Source organism: Podarcis melisellensis, assembly GCF_964234715.1.
Source record: "Podarcis melisellensis genome assembly, chromosome: 1".
NCBI lineage: Eukaryota > Metazoa > Chordata > Lepidosauria > Squamata > Lacertidae > Podarcis > Podarcis melisellensis.
The window spans coordinates 66006919-66027832 of NC_138528.1; the positions used below are offsets into that span (position 1 = coordinate 66006919).

Genomic DNA, 20914 nt, shown 5'->3' on the forward strand with positions numbered 1-20914 from the left:
GCTAATTATTCAGTATATAACAGCTCAACGTGGGAACACGGTTTCAGAAAATATGGCAGAGGGGTGGAGCAAAAGCATGCACTTAATTTATTTATTTTAACAACAACAACAACAACAACAACAACAACAACAACAACAACAACAACAACAATAATAATAATAATAAAATTTATTTATATCCCGCCCTCCCCAGCTGAAGCTGGGCTCAGGGCGGCTAACAACAATAAACTACTTAATATTTCAAAAATCTCCAAGTAGTGTCCCAAAAGAGATATGTTGACCACAAATGGACAGATGTACACAAGCACAATGCCACTGATTTCAATGGGCTTCAAATGCCTGTAACTGGATGTTGGATTTTGTGGTTACAGTCAAAACTCAGTCTATTAACAAATCAAGAAATTAAGTTCATGTATGTGTATACTTTTGGTACAGTGTTAAAAAAGGGGTGATAGCAAATGTGCATTGAGTGTGAGACCAAAGGTACAAAGAAATGTAAAATAAGAAGTGACAAAAATGTATATTATGTGAGAGATTATTCATGAAACCTTTTCTTTTCCACCTCTGCTCTGTAATCTGCATGTTATGATTTAGCTGCTAGTAATAGGATCTTCCTTCCTGTTGCCAGGACAGTAGGTTGGCATGGAAATCTCTTGCATGCAAATATATTTCTTCTGGTATTCTATCAGTAGTTTTTAAGGTACCATCTGTTTTAGCATCTGTATTCCAGATAACTCTGGGGAGGCTTTGTCAAGTATTTTCAATTTAGCTATTGGCATAAAAGAGAAACTCACTTATGAAAGTACTCAAGGAAATAAACAAACATGATGAGCACCCCCAAGGTTAAAGATCCAAATAAATTTCTGTCTTCCACTAAATCCAGATTAGCTCTTCCAGCTGCCAACTGGCTGAATAGATTATAGTCCAGAAAGCTAAAGGTTTATTTTCATACTACAATAAGGGATATAACTTCCCATGGTAACTTATTAACATTGGAGAACATTTTCCAGTTATTAGCTTTTACCATTTAATATTTAACTGGCAAGGGTTAAAATGGAAACACTACCAAATGAACGAATGTATAGCAATTCTCCAATGTATTCATATATTTAGAAATCCAAAGTGATATAATCCCTCCTTGCACAAAACTGAAAACATGTGAGAGCAGTAGCTCCAATATAGAAATAGATTGCTGCCCACAATGACATTGCTCACTTCAGTAGAAGGCTACAAAGGTGGCATTTTGCTGTAACATTACAGAAAGCTTTCAACCAACGCTGAAATTGTAGTCGAGATTTTATTTTTGTGGCATGCCATGTTCTCTTTGGCATGCCAAAAATGAAGGGAGAAAGGGGTGCACAGCAAATATGCCACACAGCCATGCTAATTATTCAGTTATGACTGTGTAAAGTTCCTTCACCCTCAAAACAAGCTTCACTTGCACCAAACAAAGAGTGAAAGGCAGGTTGTGCATCTTTGCATAAAAGAATCACATTTTTTTCTTTTATATCCCTTTCTTAGCCCCCCTTCTAAATACTAAGCAGGGGCATAGTTTGGTTTAATAAATCAAGTGCAAATGAATGATAATGCAACAAAAGTGGAAGCTTCATGTATTTTCTCTTTATCAGCAACCCCTTCTATTCCTCACCTTTTATAAAGTTGAAGTAAATTCAAAGGATTTAATTTGGGGAAGCCATGGGTGTATTTTTACAACCCAGTGGGGGTAACTAAGATCTTGTAAGGCTGAGAGCTCTTGCACCTACTCTGGCCAGTCTCATCATTTAATTTATCAGTTTCTTCCCACAAGGAGTCTCAGAACGACTTATAAAAATAACATTCCATAACACAAATAATCTTAAAATCAAAAAGCAACACTAAAAATAATCAAATTATAAACACAACACGAGCTGTCCCCCACAACGTAAGCATCCCTGCCAAAGACTAACCCTTTTAATTGTAATTTCTTTAAAACTGTTTTTAATGTTGCATTTTAAATGGTTGCTACCTGCTCTGGAGCCTTAGGATAAAAGGCAGGTAATAAGTTAACAGTAACAACAAATGCAATAAGGGATAAATACACAATTGACTGGGAGAAATGTCTTTCCTGACACCAAAAAGATGCCAAGGCCTGGGGCTGGTGAACCTTCCTGAGAGCATTCCACAAACAGAGGGTCACCCCTGAAAAGGCCCTTTGGACTATTGGTGGAGGGGGCACACAGAGAAGGGCCTCCAGTGTTTACCTCAAGCCCTAGATATAGGTAAAGTAGGTTCATAGTTTATTAATGTCTGGGCCATTGAAGACTTTGTGGGTTAAAATCAGCATTCTGAATTTGGTCCAGAAACAAATCAGTCAGATTGTGCTTTGTTTCCTGTGCTATGCTAGGAGGAAAGGAGATAATATGAGCACCATGGGGGGTTGTGGATTGCATCCCATTTTTCTAACCAAAAAGTTTAATTATTATTCATCAAACTAGGTGTCAATATTCTTGAGCAACAAATGATTACATTTATGCCACAGGAATTCTGCCTTTTAGGGTGAGAAGTAATTTAGAGTCACAAACTGTGGATACATAATTGCTCCAAAAGTACTTTGCAATTATTTATTTTCATAACTAATATTATTGCTGTTCTGAATAAAAACATTAGTAGGTAAAAGAATGAACTTAAGTCAACAGACCATTGTCCTGATAGCATAAATTAAAGATGTTGTTCTTACCTCTGGTCTACAAATACAAATTTCCCATCAATTGCATGCCGAGAAACATATTCTGTCGGTTTAACCCTGATCTCTCCATTTGCTGGTTGAGGAACTACATGAGGATGTAACCGTCCAATTGCAACGAGACAGCTTAAATTACAGCCTTCATTATCAGGCTCATTGTCTTCGTCTAGTCCCATTTTTGTTGGTGGCCAGCTTTTTAAATATCCTGTGCTATGGATAGTGCAAAAGCTTTTCCGGTCTGCTACAAAAGAAAATAAGGTTTATGTCATCAGTATTGCATTGGTGGGAAAATGGCAGCTTGGGGTTCAGGCACATGAAACATCTGGCATCTTAAGCATTCAACTTCTGAAGAGCTGTACAATGTGCAACAGGCTGTATGTATGCAGACTTCCATGCATATGCTTGGTCCAGGACCAGGAGTTCTTGGTTTCTTCAGAAACCAAGAACTCCTGGGTTGGGCAGGGAGAGGATCAAGAAGTTGCTACAGCAGTGCTGAACAAAGACATCTGCCAAAGTGGTATCAGGCAATTTTTGGATCATCATCTTGGTCAGCAGCTGGTAGTTTTAGCTGACCATACACCAGAGAGTCTGCAGGAAAAGCTCCTCATGGAGGGCTCCAGAAGGGTCATGCAGTGGGTTCCAAGAAGCCACTGCTGTTTTATGGCCCACCATAGGGAGCAATATCAGGTTCCCATTAGCAGAGTCCAGCTCTTGTACACCTACCTAGTTGTTATCATGGACCTTCAGAAGAGGACATGTGCTGCCTTGTTAATAAGAAAATCAGACTACACACCCCATTCTGACAGTATGTGTAATGCACACTGCTTCAGTAGAATTTATAGATATGTTGAGAAAATGGTCATTTTAAAAAACTAAGCTTTTTTAAAAAATAAGTTTCATGTGAATGAACTCCTCACTGGTTTGCATACTATCTAGATCTTCTTGAAAGATCAACTCATTTAATTATTAAATTATGCAATCCCCTCAGTATCCAGAGTTACCAACATTTCAAGTGTTTAGAACATAGGATCATTCTGATTATGCGCTTCCAAAGTGCAGTTTTATTTTAAAGATATTGATTTTCGAGGCTGAGTCCATTATGATGAACTTGGCCGGTTCAATCTTTCTCCTTAAAAATATCCATTGCTGTTACACTTAAGATAGTCAAATAATTTTATTTCCAAGCAAGGGCAACATAATCTGATCAATGCAGGAAAAGGAAGAGAAGGACTCCTGCTGGATATGTCAACTTTGATACTTTGTAAGTCAGGTGGACAAGTTTGCCATAGAATCCTCAATACGTCCAATTTAGACAGTTGACGTTGAATTTCCGGGGCATGGTTGTGATACTGGCTTTCTATCTGTAGTAGGTGAAGCACAACCTTTTTGTCTTTGTAAAATGGTTAAGATATTAATGTCAATGGGCTGGACACGGGTGGAGGAAGGGGGGTGCTGTGGGTGAGGGCCGCCCTGGGTGTCACCACTGAGGGGGGTGACAAAGTGCTGGGTGGCACTCACCGTGGGGCCTGCAGTGCGCCTGAGCCACACAACTCTCCCAGGAGAGACGCAGTGGCTTGGGCACGTGCAGGCTCTGTGCTGCCCAAACGGTCTGCCTGCTGCCTCCCTCCAGCTGTAGGGCGGCTGAGTGGGAGGAGGCAGGCAGACTCTGGGGGCCTCGAGGTGCGCCCCGCCCCTATGGGCTGTTCGCCCCACCCTCACGCTGGCATGCTGTCCCAGGCGCCTGAGCAACTTCCTCTGCCATTGGGGCTGGAGCCAGGGACTCCTTCCGAATTCATAGAAGGAACTGCTATCTTGCTGAATTTCTCAGGGGAGGGAAGACATATTTCCCTAATTTCCCTTTTCTCTGAAGCTCCCTGTATCTCTTCCCATCCGCCTTTGGAGGGCAACCAACATCCTAGAGCAGAGTTTCAGGGGACACAGGGGGAAGGACGAATCAGATAAAATTACACGTTTTATCATCTTTGGCTCTGAAAGCAGTTTGCTATCAACAATTTAAATGTTATGTCTACAATCTATATTCTGACCTCACTAGCAACTTGCGTCACCAAACATATACTATTTGAGAGCAAAAAGTCTTAGAAACTGTTAAGAGAATTGACTGTTTTTAGCAATAGCATTATTACAATGTTATTATTTCAACCATTTGTGGACTCAAAAGTCATGGAAGGACTGTAAGCTAAATCTCATTTCCCAAATGATGCTTTATGTAGCCAGTGCAAATCTGATCCCATATGCAAAACCTATGAAGTGCTTCATAAGGTCAGAAACTGTAAGCCAGTGGGAGTCAGGTTTCTTCTTTATTTTTTCACATAGTTACAACTTTGCAGGGTCTTATTTGATCTCAGATAAACACCTTAATTGGTAGGAATGAACCAAAATTATTTTTCTAGATTAATCAAGGCATACTACTGATACCTTTCTTTTTAGAACAGGTGGAAGGAAAGTCTTTATCTTCTACTTTCACGGATGGTCTGTTGCATTTCATCCTACAAAAGAACGAACGTCTTGCTCCAGAGCATAGTCGTGATGGTCCAGGCGTTATATCTGTTTTAACTGGAAGTCCAGCTGCAGTGGGGTGAAAAAACACCAATCCAAAATGGTGAATCTGGCTTGGCTTTAAATTTCTATTTTCAAATATACAGATCTGTAACTAGATAGTTCGTATCCATGAACATAACTCAAAAGAATGATATTCAATGGAGACAAAAGCAAAGTTCTGCATTCAGGGAAAGCAATTACGGGACTGGAAATACTTGGCTTAGCAACAATACATATGAAAAGGATAGTGGAATTTCAGTCGATTACAAGCCAAACATGAGTCAGGAGTGTGAAACTGCTGTAAAAAGGGCCAGTGTGATTTCATGCTTCCTGAGTTGAACCACAGTTTCCAAGTAACAAAAGGTAATAGTTCCACTTTATTTTGTGCTAGCTTAAAATCATCAGGACCTGTGAACTAGCCAGTGGAGCTCAATGAACATTCCAGTCACTCACTTTTCGCATCTATGAGCCTTTCCCGTGGTGCAGTATCAGAAGAAGAAAGTTGCTCCTTAACTTTGGCAATATCTTTAGGATGAAGGTAGTCAAATAAACTCTGACCAATCAGATCATTCTGCCAATAAAGAATGTTAACAACCAATTAAATTATTACAGACATGCAAGAAAAACTGTTAATAGCATTTTTGTAACATTTCAATTGACTGATATTTTAAATGAATGAAAACAATACTGTTTTTGTAAACTGAAATATTTCACTTCAACCCATAAAATAAAACAGAGAACAATATTGATAGCTTAAGCACAGAGTCATCTACATCCACCACTGAGTTGAACAAAATATGTTACAAGGCTCTGTTCTTTTCTACATCATAAGAAAGACAAAATATACCTGACTGTAGTTGAGGATCTTGAAGACTGATTCTGACACAAACAGTATTTTGCCTCTGTCACAGCCCACAACGAAGAGAAAACCATCTGCAGCCTAATTGGGAAACACAGGACGGCCACTTTGTTATAGTGTGTTATTTACACATTGTTAAAATTATTCACAACATGCAGTTGAATTTCGGTAACCAAACACTTTGCATTTAAATGTAACTAGATTAGCACACGGCAAAAAAATTCAGTGGAGACTTGAGTATGGCGACACTATTTTTTTAAAATAATGCTGCCAGAAAATGGCAAGGCAAAATGGCTGAATGTCACTGGTAAATGTCTATTTGTAAAGGGTAACATTCAGTCACACCTAAGCAATTATTTAAAAACCACCTTACTGCACTTGATCTTTTCTTTTTAAAAAACCTTTCTTTAGGGAAATTTCCAAAAACTGCAGGGGGTGACGTGAGGGTGGGGTGGAGAGTAAGGGGTCATCTAATCTTCCTCTTCTCGCTCTAACGAAACCTTTGTCAGGATCTTAAGAGTTTGCCAGGAGCTGTTCATGTGTGTGGGTGGAAAAGGCCATAGAAGCAGGGAAGACAAAAATGACTCACTTTCATTGGGCTGTTGCCAGCAATCTTTCCAAAGGGGCTTCTAGGAAACCAGGAGAAAAGGAATTGCTGGAAATAGGCTAGATTAATGCAAGGCAGACTCCAGAACATTATTCTTGTGGAGTATCTTACCAGACACTTGGAAAGGGGTCATATGCATGCAAAACAAAGAATGAAAATACTGCTTGAAGATCTTGCTAGATCTTTTCACCACATTAAAGGGGGGGAGAGGTTGTCTTACACCACAAGATGGCACCCCTTTATCGCTTGGTTTATACCTCTTATCTGACCATGATGAATCTCACCCAGGGTGGGAGAGAGTTGGGTTCCTTTTACTGATGCCTTTTTCTAAAGTTTCATAGGAGATGTTCTCTTCCGATCTTAAAAATAAGGTTATAAATCCTACTTAATTTCACTGGAGTGCTTGTCCATATGGAAGCATACAGAGCCAAGCCTGAATATTTGTATCAGTTGCACACCAAAGCTGCTTCGGCAGGACAGAGACTCGGCATTCGTTTACCAGTGGGTAAAACCTGCAGGGCAGTCAGATCAAATTTGCAGAACGCAAATGAGATTTTGAAGATTTGTGGCAACCAATGAAAAGGAGCGTTTTTATGTTGTATAGCATACTACTAGATACCATGTTTGTACCGACAGGTAAGCAGATGGGCTTTATTACTGTAATTCACTGAAACAGTATGGACACCCCAAATTTAATAAATATCAAGTCAGTTTCCACTAAGTTTTAAATATCACACGTTGCCATAAAAAACACCTTGAGCCTGACAAGAAATTATAGTCAGTGTCATCCTTCACATGCACTTCAAGCAAAATCAGAGGTTCCCTATCCAATACAGAATACATTGTTGCCTGAAGAAAACACTGGAGTGGGGTGAATAGACAGCGAAATCAAAGGCCATTTTCAAGAAACCAAGGTGCTTCATCTCCCTTTAGCATTTCTGCTCAGGAAACACATTAGTCAACCTCAAAACAGTAGAGCATTATGAATTATATAATCACTTTTTGTAGTCCCTGGGAATTTATTATCAATTTTTTGGTTTACTGGCTACTAATCCAGAATTTCATGTTACTGGGGAGCTTACTCAACACTATATTGAGGTTAGCACAGTGTGCTCATAACAGGCAGACAGCGACTTGCTGGTAAGTCCATTGGTTTAAAAAGGGCTGAAGCAGGGCTTTTTTTCTGGAAAAAGAGGTGCCAGAACTCACCATGAATGCCTCCCTTGCTGTCTTATAATGGCGCCCACCTGAGAGGTGCAGAAATTGAGTTCCAGTACGTTCCAGCTGAAGAAAGCCCTGGGCTGAAGCTTTTGCATATAGCATGCATCTCCTACACTGGAGGAATTTATGGTCGCAGTGTCTGGTATAAGAGAACTCCACCCTACATGAAAACGCCACCATACTTACAAGAATCTTCTCTTTCATTGCACACTATACATGCTTTCATGTATCTGAAGTTAACACATACCCTAAGAATAAGATGTTTTAGTTCATCGTCTGACAAAAAGGCAGGTTTGTAGTTTGCTTCTGTATATGGGTTTGTGGCACCTTAAAGGCAAAGGGAAGAAAAGTAATTATTCTTTGAGTAAATAAACCAGTTGTGCCAGGTGCAGAAGGGGTTACATTCTATTTGCACAACTATTTTCAGTGTCCCTAGTCTGTTTTCTAGTAATGCTTAGAATGATGCCTCAAATACTAAAAACCAAGTAGACGCTGCTCCCAAAAGCTACTATGAGACAGCAGCAATTTCTTTCTATTCAGAAACTTACAAACCTTTTACCAATAAAGGTTGGCATGATAAAATATCTATTTTGTATCTTTTACTGGTATGAAAGCCCCTTTAACAAATCTGTAGATCACATGGTGCAAGCTAGTTCAAATCTCACTTCAGTCAAAATCTCACAAGGTGCCCTCAGGTAAACTGCTGCTCTTTCATTCTCCCATCTAAAATAATACTAATCTACTTAACCACAATGGTGTAAGCAATACTGAAATAATAAGTGCAAAGTGCTTTCACTGCTCCATCACACCAACATTTCCCCTGCTTTTTAAGTTCCACAAGTAACCTCTCTAACTACACAGGTTGTTTTAAAATTTACCTCTTAACGTCTTCATGTGCTGAACAGCCATTCTCAGTACCGTAAGTTTATCTAGTTTTCTGGACATAGCATTGCATGTTGGCACTAAAGAGGCCAATTCATCGATAAAACTGTTCATCTTATCACGGCGTCTTTTTTCAATCTGACTGTGAGCCTCCCTAAGTGATAATGAAATAAGGATCATGACATTTCAGGTATCCAGAGTTACATCACAAATCTTAATTGCTTTTGTGAAAAAAGAGACAGGATTGCTTACATTATCAGTTATCAGGAGATAAACCTTTATTTACTTTACATTGGCTACATAATGAAGAAATGAAACAAAGTAAACAGGAGGATGAAAGCTGATGAGTAAATTGAGGGAAACCAACTATAAATGAGGATATAAAGGTAAAGGTAAAGGTACCCCTGCCCGTACGGGCCAGTCGTGTCCGACTCTAGGGTTGTGCGCCCATCTCACTTAAGAGGCCGGGGGCCATCGCTGTCCGCAGACACTTCCGGGTCACGTGGCCAGCGTGACGAAGCTGCTCTGGCGAGCCAGCACCAGCACAGTGCACAGAAATGCCGTTTACCTTCCCGCTATAAAGCGGTACCTATTTATCTACTTGCACTTAGGGGTGCTTTTGAACTGCTAGGTGGGCAGGAGCTGGGACCGAATGACAGGAGCTCACCCCGCTGCGGGGATTCGAACCGCCAACCATACGATTGGCAAGTCCTAGGCACTGAGGTTTTACCCAAAGCACCACCCACGTGGGTAAAATGAGGATATAGTCTTGGTCATGTAAAGGGAAAAAAAGAAGTCAAGAATCACTGCAATTATCTGAAATGAATTATTTTAGTTTAGACAACAACCCTAAGCCTCGGGTATGCCAGCCTGCAGGAAAACAGACAGACCATTTCAGAGCAGCTTTCAAGCCATTTCACAACACTCAATTTGTCTGGCAATCAAATTCTAAATTGGACTTCCACACAGCATGAAGGCGAGGCTTCACTAGAAAGATGCTGAATGGGTAATGGTCAGTGATGATCATATAGGTGTTGCAGTGTGTGTGATGCACAAGCACCCACAGATTCTAGGGATCCACCAAACTCAAAAACCTTAAATGATCATATAGGTCAGGTGCGTATTGCAAAATATTTTGATGAGTCTACTCATCAAATATTCAAAAATATGTAAAGTTAAAAATGTAATTGTTCTAATATAACTTTGCCATGCCAATAAATATCATGCATGGATATGTATTTATAATTTATATATATTCTAAAGATATGTACTTCATAGTTAATTAAATGTCCTTTTTGCATAAGAGTGTTTCATATCCTGTAAGAAAGGTACATCACTGTATTGAATCTTAGTGATGCTGATCTTGAAAAGTATGGGATGAACCTGAGCCTGCACTTCTAACTCAATTACCATATTGTTTAACCTTTTTGGAATCTGAACCCAACATAAGGTCGTGGTCTCAAACTCTGAAGTGATTCTATGATTTGCTGTAGCAAACATTATTGTAAGATTATGTGTTTAAATCACATCTATCGTACGTGGCACATTTATTACTTGTATAAATCTCTCTGTCACGTGATATAGTTTAAATACTTCATAATTAGCTAAATCTTTAACTTCATCCACAATCTATAGACTGGAAACACTAAGGAAGCACAAACTGCAGGGTTTGAAAAATATCCTTGTTAGTGGGAACTATATGGGATGCGCTGGCAGAAGAGAGAAATGTTGTAATCTCTGGATCAAAAAATGAAATGGCTTTTTAATATAACCTGGTATGCTCATTTCTCATGAGTGTAGGAGCATAATTTTCTATTAAAGAAATAAAAATCCATTATAGGAACACATCCAAAAGGCCTTTATGGATCACATCATAAGCTCACTCACTGTTCGTGGAGTTAAAACAAAGACCCATTGTTTTACCTTGCATTTTTTATTCTGCCTTGCTGGTCTGTATATTCCAACCTAGCAGAGAACAAAAGTGATACAAATCAAGTCGAGACAGCAATATAATGTTTGCCATGAGACAAGGTGAGGAAGAAAGATGCTTTTCAAATAAATCTATACTCAAAGCCCACTTAAATATGTAGAACTAACTGCACGATGCTTTGGGTCACAGCCACTTACATTTCAGAAGGATCACAACTACGCATTTTCTCACCAAGGTGAGGATTTCTATTTCATCTAGGTGTTATATTAAGACTTGATCTTCCAGTAGGATTACCCCAGTCCTTGTATACTCTCCAGATTCTCACAGACCTCAATTACACTCCACATCTCCTTATCTCACTCTCTAGAATTATCCGAGCTTTACTTTGAATACACTTATTTTTCAAGATGCACAATCAATTCAGCAATGATACACAAATAAATACCTTCCATGTTGATCATCTTTATCTGTGTCCATACCTTCGCTACAAAACCAGAACAAAAGAGAAATCAACAGGGTAAAAATGCAGCAGAATTTGCTTCAATGATCCTCACTCCCACACCTTGCTAAAACATAAGCATTTACACAAGTAAAAACAGATGGCGTGCTGCAGCAGCATTCATTATATCTATATTTTCTGAAAATAACCAAGATAAAAAATGGGCTGTTGAATGGCCATGAGCAGACATTCACCTCCACCCCACATTTAAATGTATCCTTGGAACTTGGCCATCCTTTGTAATGCATTGATATATCTACCTAATTTAAAAGAAACAGCAGCTAACTTTAGAAGGTGGATACATTAAGGACAATCTAGTTAAACACATGAGCCTGGTTCAGGCATTTCTCTCCACACAACTGATATAGTGCAGCAAGTGACAAGGGGCCATATGCCCCGTCTCCCCATCATGCTTCACAATCCCCCCTTCTCAACACTGTACATGAGCTGTAGGAGCATCTACAGAATATGTATAGGCTATCGCCATGATCTGGAACCCTATATGCTCTCATGGGGGTGGCCTATGTGCATTTGGCGTGAGATACCTACAGCCCCACTGTCTCTTCTCCACAAGATTTCTATCATCTGATGAGCACGAGACTGGCCTGCCACTGAAAATGGCGAGCCATTTCCCCCTCGGCTAGCCCTTTCTACATTTGAGGACAGAGCGTAGAGGGTGCAATGCCAATCACACAACAGGAATCCAAGTACTGTGATACACACACACACCTTCCCAAGAGCTTTTTTCTTTAAAAAGGCGTTTTATCAGAATCATGAACTTTGCTTACTAGTGACTAGCCAGATAAACAACAGTTAATATAGACTGTGCTTGAAAACAATCAGATTTTTTCTCTTGCAATTCTTTTACACTGTGAGCATTGTAACAAGGCCCTCCTTACCCCATATGATATTTGTACTTACTCAAAAGAAAAGCCATCGAGTCTGAAAAGAGAGAAAAATATTGTTTAATGTATACTAAATGATGAAAAGCGTTTTCTATCCACATTCAGTTTTCAGTCAATCTTACTTTCTACTATTTGATCATTGCAATTGTGTACCTTGAGAAGATTTTTATTAAAAATCTGAACCTCCTGTCTAATGTTTCAGTAGGATAATTGCATTTGCAAACATAGGTATAGGTCTGTTCTATTCACACACGACTTTTATTTATTTATATTTCTTTCATAAAATTTATATACTGCTTGATTGCGGGGAGGACACCTCAGAGTGGTATACAAAAAACCCCCAATAAAATTATCAATAAAAATTAACAACAATAAGTTAAGACTTTTGAAAAAGTTGAAATATTTTATTTATTTCATAATATTTTGTTTCAGGTGGACACTAAAGAAAGTAATGTGTGAACAATGTGCGCTTTGGGCCTGACAAAACATCTCTGAACTTTTTCTGAAAGCAGAACTAGAATAATCAGCAAAGAATGGAATCATTTGTTCAGCTTTAATTCAACTTACAATTAAAGACTTGTTTATCAAATAATAAAACAAATAATACCCCCCTATAAATGCAAATATTTGGGATAAGAACTAATTGTGCCACGTTTACAAAGCAGTCATTATTTATGTAAATGAAAGTCCATTGTCCCCCAAAACTCAATTCTCTTCAAAAGAGTGTATTTGTGATTTCCCATTAATTAATAGATCACTGTAGGAATTTTTTTACAGGTTGAAAAACACCTCATCTATTTCCACTATTTCTGGAAGGAAAACGGACTCCAAATAAAAATGGAATTTTAACAACAGGCACAGCTGAAAGGTTATACTAATAGGAAATGCACTTACTGATAATCAGTAGAACTGCCTTTCCTTTTCCTATTACAATCCATTCCTGAAGAGTTAAGAGAACTAGAGATTAGGTCAGTGGGGCCTGGTGACATAAAATCACTGATTGTAGAAGAAATGTCCATCCTTTGGTCAGCCATTGGATTGTCTAGAATTACCACAAAAAGAAGAAAAGAAGCACAGGAAATTGGTTTACCGAATGGCTACACCACAAGAATAGTTAATGGGTCCATATAGCCCCTGCTATCCCTAAGAGTTAACTTCATTACAATAATTTCTCACAACAATTATATTAAGTATAATAAGAAATATTTTCCCCTATTCTACTGGAAGGAATAGATAAAAAATGCCATTCAGTATCAGAAATAATGTCTATTCCAGTGCTCCTGAAAAGCTCGCAAGAGAGGTAAGATGGAGACAGCCATTTTGTTTGTTCCCATGAGGTGGCAGTCAAAAGTACATGGGGTTCTGAACCTGGATGTTCCATGAAGACTAATCACCATAATCCTTTGAGATTTTTTACAGTCTGTTTTTAAAGTCATCATGGCAAGATCACCTAAGTAGTCTACTGCTGAACAGAGCCGTTATGCCCAGGTCTACGTCTTGCCACTGGGACCATGGCTGAAGCCTACAATTTCAATTCGAGTCAAGAGAAAGGTGACTCTGGTAACAGTTTTGCTATGCTTTTTTTAGTCTTCAAAGTGCTACAGTACTCTTTGTTAAACTAAAGCTGTAGCCAACAAGATTGCTCTGAAAAACTAATTGTCATGTAAGTTCCTGGTCACTTCTGAATGTATAGCAGCTGGCGTTGCATCATGTGCTCATATTCCTAAAACACACCATGGATTTCAAGTTCTTGAAATATTATATGAAGCCTAGAATTGATACATTTAAAAAAAGATAAAAAGTGATGGGACTTTATTTGAGAGGATGGCAAGACATCTGTAAAATACAGGCAAATGATAAAGAGTTGGGGAAAAAGAACGGTAGAAAGCAAACAAATTTCTCCATGGAAAAAGAGCTGCCTAAGGTTCAAGTAACTTAAAAGGGGAAAGAGGTGGGGCAATATAATTAGTTTTCAATTATGGTTTTGCGTAATAAGCATTTTTAGAGTTCTTAAGAGTTCAACAAACAAAGCAGTCCACTCTTATTTCCATCTTTGTGAAATATAGTAAGCGTACATACAGACGCAAGCCAAAAGCACCAAAACCCTGATGGCTGTTCCTACCTGTAGACTTGATTTCTGGAATCTTAGATCCACTCTGGAAGGATGTGCACTCCTGCTGCCAGTGCAAAAGCAGCCAATCACCTTAACCCTCCTTTCATTTCCTCCAGCCTTGGTTCTCAGCAGCTTCCAAATGCCTGGGTTGTAGGAAACAAATCACACTGTCAATTTCCTTTATTACATCACCAGATATATTCTTCTGATGCTTTTAAAAAAATGTTCAAGGTGACAACCAATTAACATTGTTCAGTTCAAAGGGTCCACACCTTAATCTGCTAGGAAACATTCCACTTCTTTATATCAGAATCAGGTGAGAGGGTGGCAGTGGTGAATCGATGCCTCGACTCAGTAATGGCCTGCATGAAGAAGGCTAATGTACTGAAGCTCAATCCAGACAAGAGAGAGGTGTGCATAGTTGGCCTTCAGTGGTGACATTCTGTCAACTTCCCCATGAAGAAGCAAGTTTGTAGTTTGGAAAAGCATTTACGTCAAGCTGATACTGTGGGTGGTCAAAATACCATCCATGAGATGTACCAGGTCTGGCACTTTCTAGGCAGATATAGTTACATCAGATTTATCGGAGGTGTCGTAACAACCAGGCTGTAATACTGCAATGCATTACATAGTACATGAGGCTGGCAAAGACAGCTCAGAAATTTCAGTTGGTTCACAGCAGGGGAGGAAATGGCCGTTCTGGACAATTAACAGCATCTTTTAAAAAATCTGCACTGCACTAATTTAAGGTGTTGAGTTGAACCTTTTAATCCCTAAATGACTTGAGGCCCTTTTGTCCCATAGGAACACACCCCAAATGACCCCTCCTGCAAATACCCCTTGCCAGAAAGGGGAAAAGGCTTTTTTCTTTGTATGTGATGTCAGCCTGGAATGCTCTTCCCACAATAGATGAGGGGGACACTTATATCATTTGAACACAATCAAGCCCATTCTGTTCTTCAAGACTTTGCCCACCTCCCCAAACCTGCTGCCCTCCAAACATTTTGAACCATAACACTCATCACCCCCAACCACTGGTCATGCTGGCTAGAACTGATGTGAATTGTAGCCCAGAACATCTGGAGTGCAATAGTGGTTTAAGTGTTTTTTAAAGATTTGAGAGAGCTTTCTGTTTATTGAGTATTGCTGCTGCAATAGATGAATTTTAAGTGAGTTTTATGGACTCTGTTTTAAGCTTTATAAACTTTGCTCATTTATTGGTTTTGCTTGCTGCCTGATATTATGTTTATCATAGTTCTGTTTCTGCTTATATATTGTTTCAACAGAAAAGCATATACAGTGGTACCTCAGGTTAAGTACTTAATCCGTTCCGGAGGTCCGTTCTTAACCTGAAACTGTTCTTAACCTGAAGCACCACCGGAGCACAATTTCTGTTCTCATCCTGAAGCAAAGTTCTTAAGCCGAGGTACTATTTCTGGGTTAGTGGAGTCTGTAACCTGAAGCGTATGTAACCTGAAGCGTATGTAACCTGAAGCGTATGTAACCTGAGGCACCACTGTATTTTAAACAGATACAAACATACATAGTAGTCAGGAATACAGACACATAAGCATGTCTGTCATTACGCAGCCCCAAATGTTGCCTCTCTTTACACCAAATAAAGATGAATGAAATAATCAGTTAAACCAAGAGACCATAAACAAAATCCACCCCTCACATCCATGCGTCATAGCACTGGATGATGACTATTCATAGTTCAAGGCAAAATCAAACAAAATTAAATGTATCTTCAGGCTGGCATCTGATTTTATGGCCCAGTCTGAAATTATGTACAAGGATGTGTGCTCAGATACACAAACTCCCCACCCCCATTAATTTCAACAAATGGAACAGCTCCATGCACACAAAGGAAGGCCATGCAGAGCTACTGTGAATGAGGAACTCACTCGTGCAGCCTTGCAACTATATTGGCAAAACTTTTTACTAACTCACAAGTCTCAGCATGCCTGTGCCAGGCACTTTCAACAGCCTGAACAAGTACCAACCCTTTCCCAACTTAGAAAAGTTTCTCAGCCTGGTTACTTCCTTGGTGGAGACTCTTATAGATAGGTGACTGGGCAACTGCCAGGCCTCTAACCTATGTATGTACAGAAGCTCTCCTGTGTGGACTGGAACATAATTGGGGGTCAATACTGAAATGAAGCCCCTGGAAATGGGGGGGGGGGCGGCACACACACAGCCAAACATTAGATTGAGGCACTTTCCACGAATGGAAACCCTGCTTATAGAAGGCTTCTCAGCCCCATTTTGGGAACCTCCTTTTCCCTCAGCCCCTCATCCCATTCAACAACATTTCCTGACCTCCAGGAAAGATGGAGTTGGGAAGCTTAATTCCTTCAGCCCATCTCTGTGCACTTTACTCTGTATCCAACCCAACAAAGCGTACTATGCAAACCACCTGTGGTTCAATATTTACATGTTCACAAAACACAATTTTTTTCAATAACTTCTAATTAAAATGTAATTTTACTACTTAGCCTCCTGCTCTCAGTGTTAGCATTGCTATTTGTATGTTGCCTTACATAATTTCTAAAACTTTTTTAATTGTTAGATTTTCATATTCTAGAGTAAGACTGATATGCAGCCAAGAAGAACACATTGTATGCTTATTTGCACAAGAATGTATATCTCCACCCTTTTAATATTTACTCATAATTCAGGCTGGTTAAAAACCATTAAAATAGCTCCTTTGTAATAAAATATTAGAAGCAAACAGTTTAAGACACAATTTAACAGTTTAAGAACAGACAAGAATAATGAGGTAAAATGACATCTACTAATTAAGGTAAAAGTTTGCTGGAAGAAAAAAGCATTTACCAACCAGTGGAAAGTGGCAAAAGGCCCAAATGAGCTTCACAGGGCAAGGACTTCTATAATTTGGATGTGAAAAAGATTTCTCTTGTTGTAGCCAACTGTAGTATAGAAAAATTCATAAACCTACAGTCTGTGGCCCATCAGCTGGAGCGCTCCTTCCTGAGCCTTAAAACCTTTCTGAAATTATGTTGCTCCTGAGCAGGAAGAGTTGTCTCTGCAAGGCAAGGCAAGGTAGAAGTGCCTATATTTTTTGAAGAGTTGATGGTCTCTCCAAAGCTGAGGGGACTTTCACTTCATTTAGTTTTAAAATGAACTAAAATAAAATGACTGCCAGGTGATTAGGAGTCTTGACAGCTGGTACAAAATAACCTCTTAGGTTAGCCACCTCTGGATTAAATTAACATGGCAGCCCTAATGATTTACAGGGCAATCCTGTCCATGTCTACTTGGAAGTAAGTCCTATTGAATTCAGTGGGGCTTATGGCTGTACTCTTGGTATAAGTAAGAAACAGGAAGATGTTTACACTATCAAGATGAAAGGCTAGGAAGCCTAACATAACTAAGGTACGAGAATCATGTAAAATATTAAGTAGATATGCTACAGTTATCTCCCACTTGGACTACTATTTTAATTAATTGTCTGTTCTTATGTTCTTTGTATATTGCATTAGTTTTATGATGTTAGCCATCCTGAGCCCGGCTCCGGCCAGGGAGGGCTGGGTACAAATATTTTTTTTTAATTATTATTATTATTATTATTATTATTATTATTATTATTATTATTATTATCATCATCATTACTGCAACATGCTCTATGCGGGGCTACCTTTGACGGTGACTCAGACATTACAACTAATCCAGAATGCGGCTGCCAGACTGGTGACTGGGAGCAGGCTCTGGGACCATATAACATGAGTCCAGAAATATCTCCATTGGCTCCCAGTACGTATCTAAGCACAATTCAAAGTGTTGGTGCTGGCCTTTAAAGCACTAAGTGGTCACAGCCCTGTATACCTGAAGAAGCATCTCTACCCCCATTGTTCAGCCCAGACACTGAGATCCAACTCCGAGGATCTTCTGGCAGTTACCTCATTGTGAGAAGTGAGGTTACAGGGAACCAGGCAGAGAATCTGTTTGGTGGTCACGTCCACCCTGTGGAACACCCTCCCGTCAGATGTCAAGGAAATAAACAATGATCTGACTTTTGGAAGACATCTGAAGGCAGCCTTGTATAGGGAATTTTTTAATGTGTGATGGTTTACTATGGTTTATTAATTTGCTGGGGTGGGCTTATTAATGGGTCAGATGAGTGGCTTATTTATAAATTTAACAATAACAAATTTCCAACAAAGCCAGCGGGACATGTATTGAAAGCCACTATATTTTTCAATGCATATCTGGGATGTCTTCTAACTCTGCTTTCTTTAACACCCCCTCTGCACTGCTTCCCTCACACTAGCCGTGTGCTAAAAACAAGAACCATTATAAAATCCACTACACTGAGGTTGCTTTTTAAAAAAATACTCTGTCATTAGTAACCTCTGGTATAATACTTGTTAACTGCCAGGCGGCAGCTACTCATTTTATTACAATGTAATGAGAGAGAACACTGACAATAGATCTTTCCTCTTGTTTCTCAAGGCACTGCACAAAACAGCTCACAAACAAGGCAACCCTGCCCTGCTGTAACATACTCTGAACACCCACAGTCCCAAGCACAGCCAAGTTCTTCATATTGTGACCCCAAGCCTGTTGCCAAGATACTTCAAGGATTTATTTGAAAGAATGCCATCTAGGCCACTTCCTGATTAGAGTCCTGGTAGAAGAGAACCAAGTCATGCTCTCGATGGATCGCATTCTGCCGCTGCTGCAACTCTCCCTCTGTTATTTTATCTTAAAACATCTTCTCAGAGAGATACTGAATAGAAATCAGGGATCAAGTCACAGACTCTGCCTGCATTTGGATTCAGGGCTTCTGCCCATCGTCACATGATTGATTTAATCACGCAGCAAATCAGATCATGAGCACATAAACACCTCAATGAGCAAATCAAGGTCAGAGCAAAAAAAAAAAAAAGTAGGTCAACTTAAAAAGTCTGCTGAGGCACCCATCTGGGAGGTGAGACCTCAACACGCAAGCGCTGCCAGCTCCAACACTGCCTACAGGAAAAATTACTGTCACCATAAAACAATGCTTGTTTCTTTCCAACGAGACATCACTCCTCACTTGCTGAATCACAAGTGGACCACACCACGAAGGCATTCTTTTTCAATTACCAACAATGTCTGCACTGCACTTCTTTTAGCAAAAGAAATATGAAGTTGTGCCTGCTTTCATTATGCATCCCCAAATGACAAAAGTATACAATGCAGACTTCCCAACAAATAACTCTGCATGTGTTTTGTGAACGGAAAATTATGGAAAACGTAAGAGTAGCCCTGCAGGATGAAAACAAAGGTACATCTAGACTGGCACTCTTTTTCCCAAAGGAGAGAAGCACATGCCTCCAGGAACCTACAAGCAGGAATGTCACGCCCCAGAAACTAGCTTTCAGCTGCAAAAAGTCTCGACCATGGATGTTTGATTAATGCAGGGGTCAGCAAACTTTTTCAGCAGGGGGCTAGTCCACTGTCCCTCAGATCTTGTGGGGGGCTGGACTATATTGGGAGGGTGGATGAACAAATTCCTGTGCCCCACAAATAACCCAGAGATGCATTTTAAATAAAAGCACACATCCTACTCATGTAAAAACACGCAGATTCCCAGACCATCCACGGGCCAGATTGAGAAGGCAATTGGGCCGCATCTGGCCCCCGGGCCTTAGTTTGCCTACCCATGCATTAAGGCATCATGACTAATAGCCATTTCATTACAGCCTCATATGCAAACCTGTTTTCAAAAACACTTCTCTGAAATGAATGCTTAAAGGGTTTTTCAAACAAACAGTAAAACTAAAGGGGGAAAGATTGAGAGAAGTGAGTACTTGGGCAAGTGGAAAGGCTAGGAAGAGGAAGTGAGAAAAGGAAGAGGTTGGTGGGAAGAGGAGGCAGAAGAGACAGAAGAAAACAGAGCAGTAATTCCCAACCTTTAGAATGAGAGCCCCCTTTTAACCTAAACTTTATTGCCACTAATGTAAAATATTCCTGCATACAGGACTATCAGTTGTATAGTTCAATGAAATCCGGAATCCCTGTAAGTAAAGCTATTTCAATATACAATTAATCTGATTCTATTTTATTTATATTTCATATCTGTATTTATATTTCCTTTTTTATAAGCCAGCAGGCATTGGCAGCAAATGCTACTTAGAACAACAGACCCAAAAAGTCTGCCTTCCCAAATATCTTAAACCAGAAAATGGCCAGAACTCACACCCCACACCCAAGAATTAGGCAACACCAATCCACATAATTTATCCCAATAAAGCACAAGAAATAACGTCAAAACTAAGAAACCGTAATGTAATCAGAAATTAGGAAGCAAAAACTCTGCCATTGGTCCATAATACAAATCCCATTAAAATTAAAAGGAGAGCACAGTGAGACTTGTAAAGGCTTTGATAAATTTCCCCCACTCCCATTTGAACCTCCAGAGGCACAAACAGGAGACAAGGCTGTTTTAAAGCCCTTTGCAAAGGTGCTTTTTGAAGCAACTTCTCTCCCACTTTTAAACATACTGTAGCTTGTTCAAAGGAGAGAGGAGGCTGTTTCAATGAATGTTTTTGCTTTAAGTGAGCGGGCAAAGGGACAACACCTTTTCTGTCGCCTTGGAATGGGATAGA

At 39.6% G+C, this 20914-nt stretch overlaps 1 protein-coding gene across 1 annotated transcript in view; it reads right to left on the reverse strand.

Moving 5' to 3' along the window:
• BMAL1 (basic helix-loop-helix ARNT like 1) overlaps window positions 1–20914 on the reverse strand; it is a 43289-nt gene that overhangs the window by 8895 nt on the left and 13480 nt on the right. Inside the window, exons 2-12 of the mRNA XM_081926913.1 lie at window positions 14307–14440; window positions 13079–13226; window positions 12201–12221; window positions 11226–11264; window positions 10774–10815; window positions 8847–9004; window positions 8216–8295; window positions 6129–6221; window positions 5735–5852; window positions 5159–5308; window positions 2717–2963 (exon numbers count right to left, since the gene is read on the reverse strand). Coding sequence (XP_081783039.1) covers window positions 2717–2963; window positions 5159–5308; window positions 5735–5852; window positions 6129–6221; window positions 8216–8295; window positions 8847–9004; window positions 10774–10815; window positions 11226–11264; window positions 12201–12221; window positions 13079–13218 — 1088 coding nt within the window. The 5' untranslated portion in view covers window positions 13219–13226; window positions 14307–14440. The remainder of the gene's footprint in view (window positions 1–2716; window positions 2964–5158; window positions 5309–5734; window positions 5853–6128; window positions 6222–8215; window positions 8296–8846; window positions 9005–10773; window positions 10816–11225; window positions 11265–12200; window positions 12222–13078; window positions 13227–14306; window positions 14441–20914) is intronic.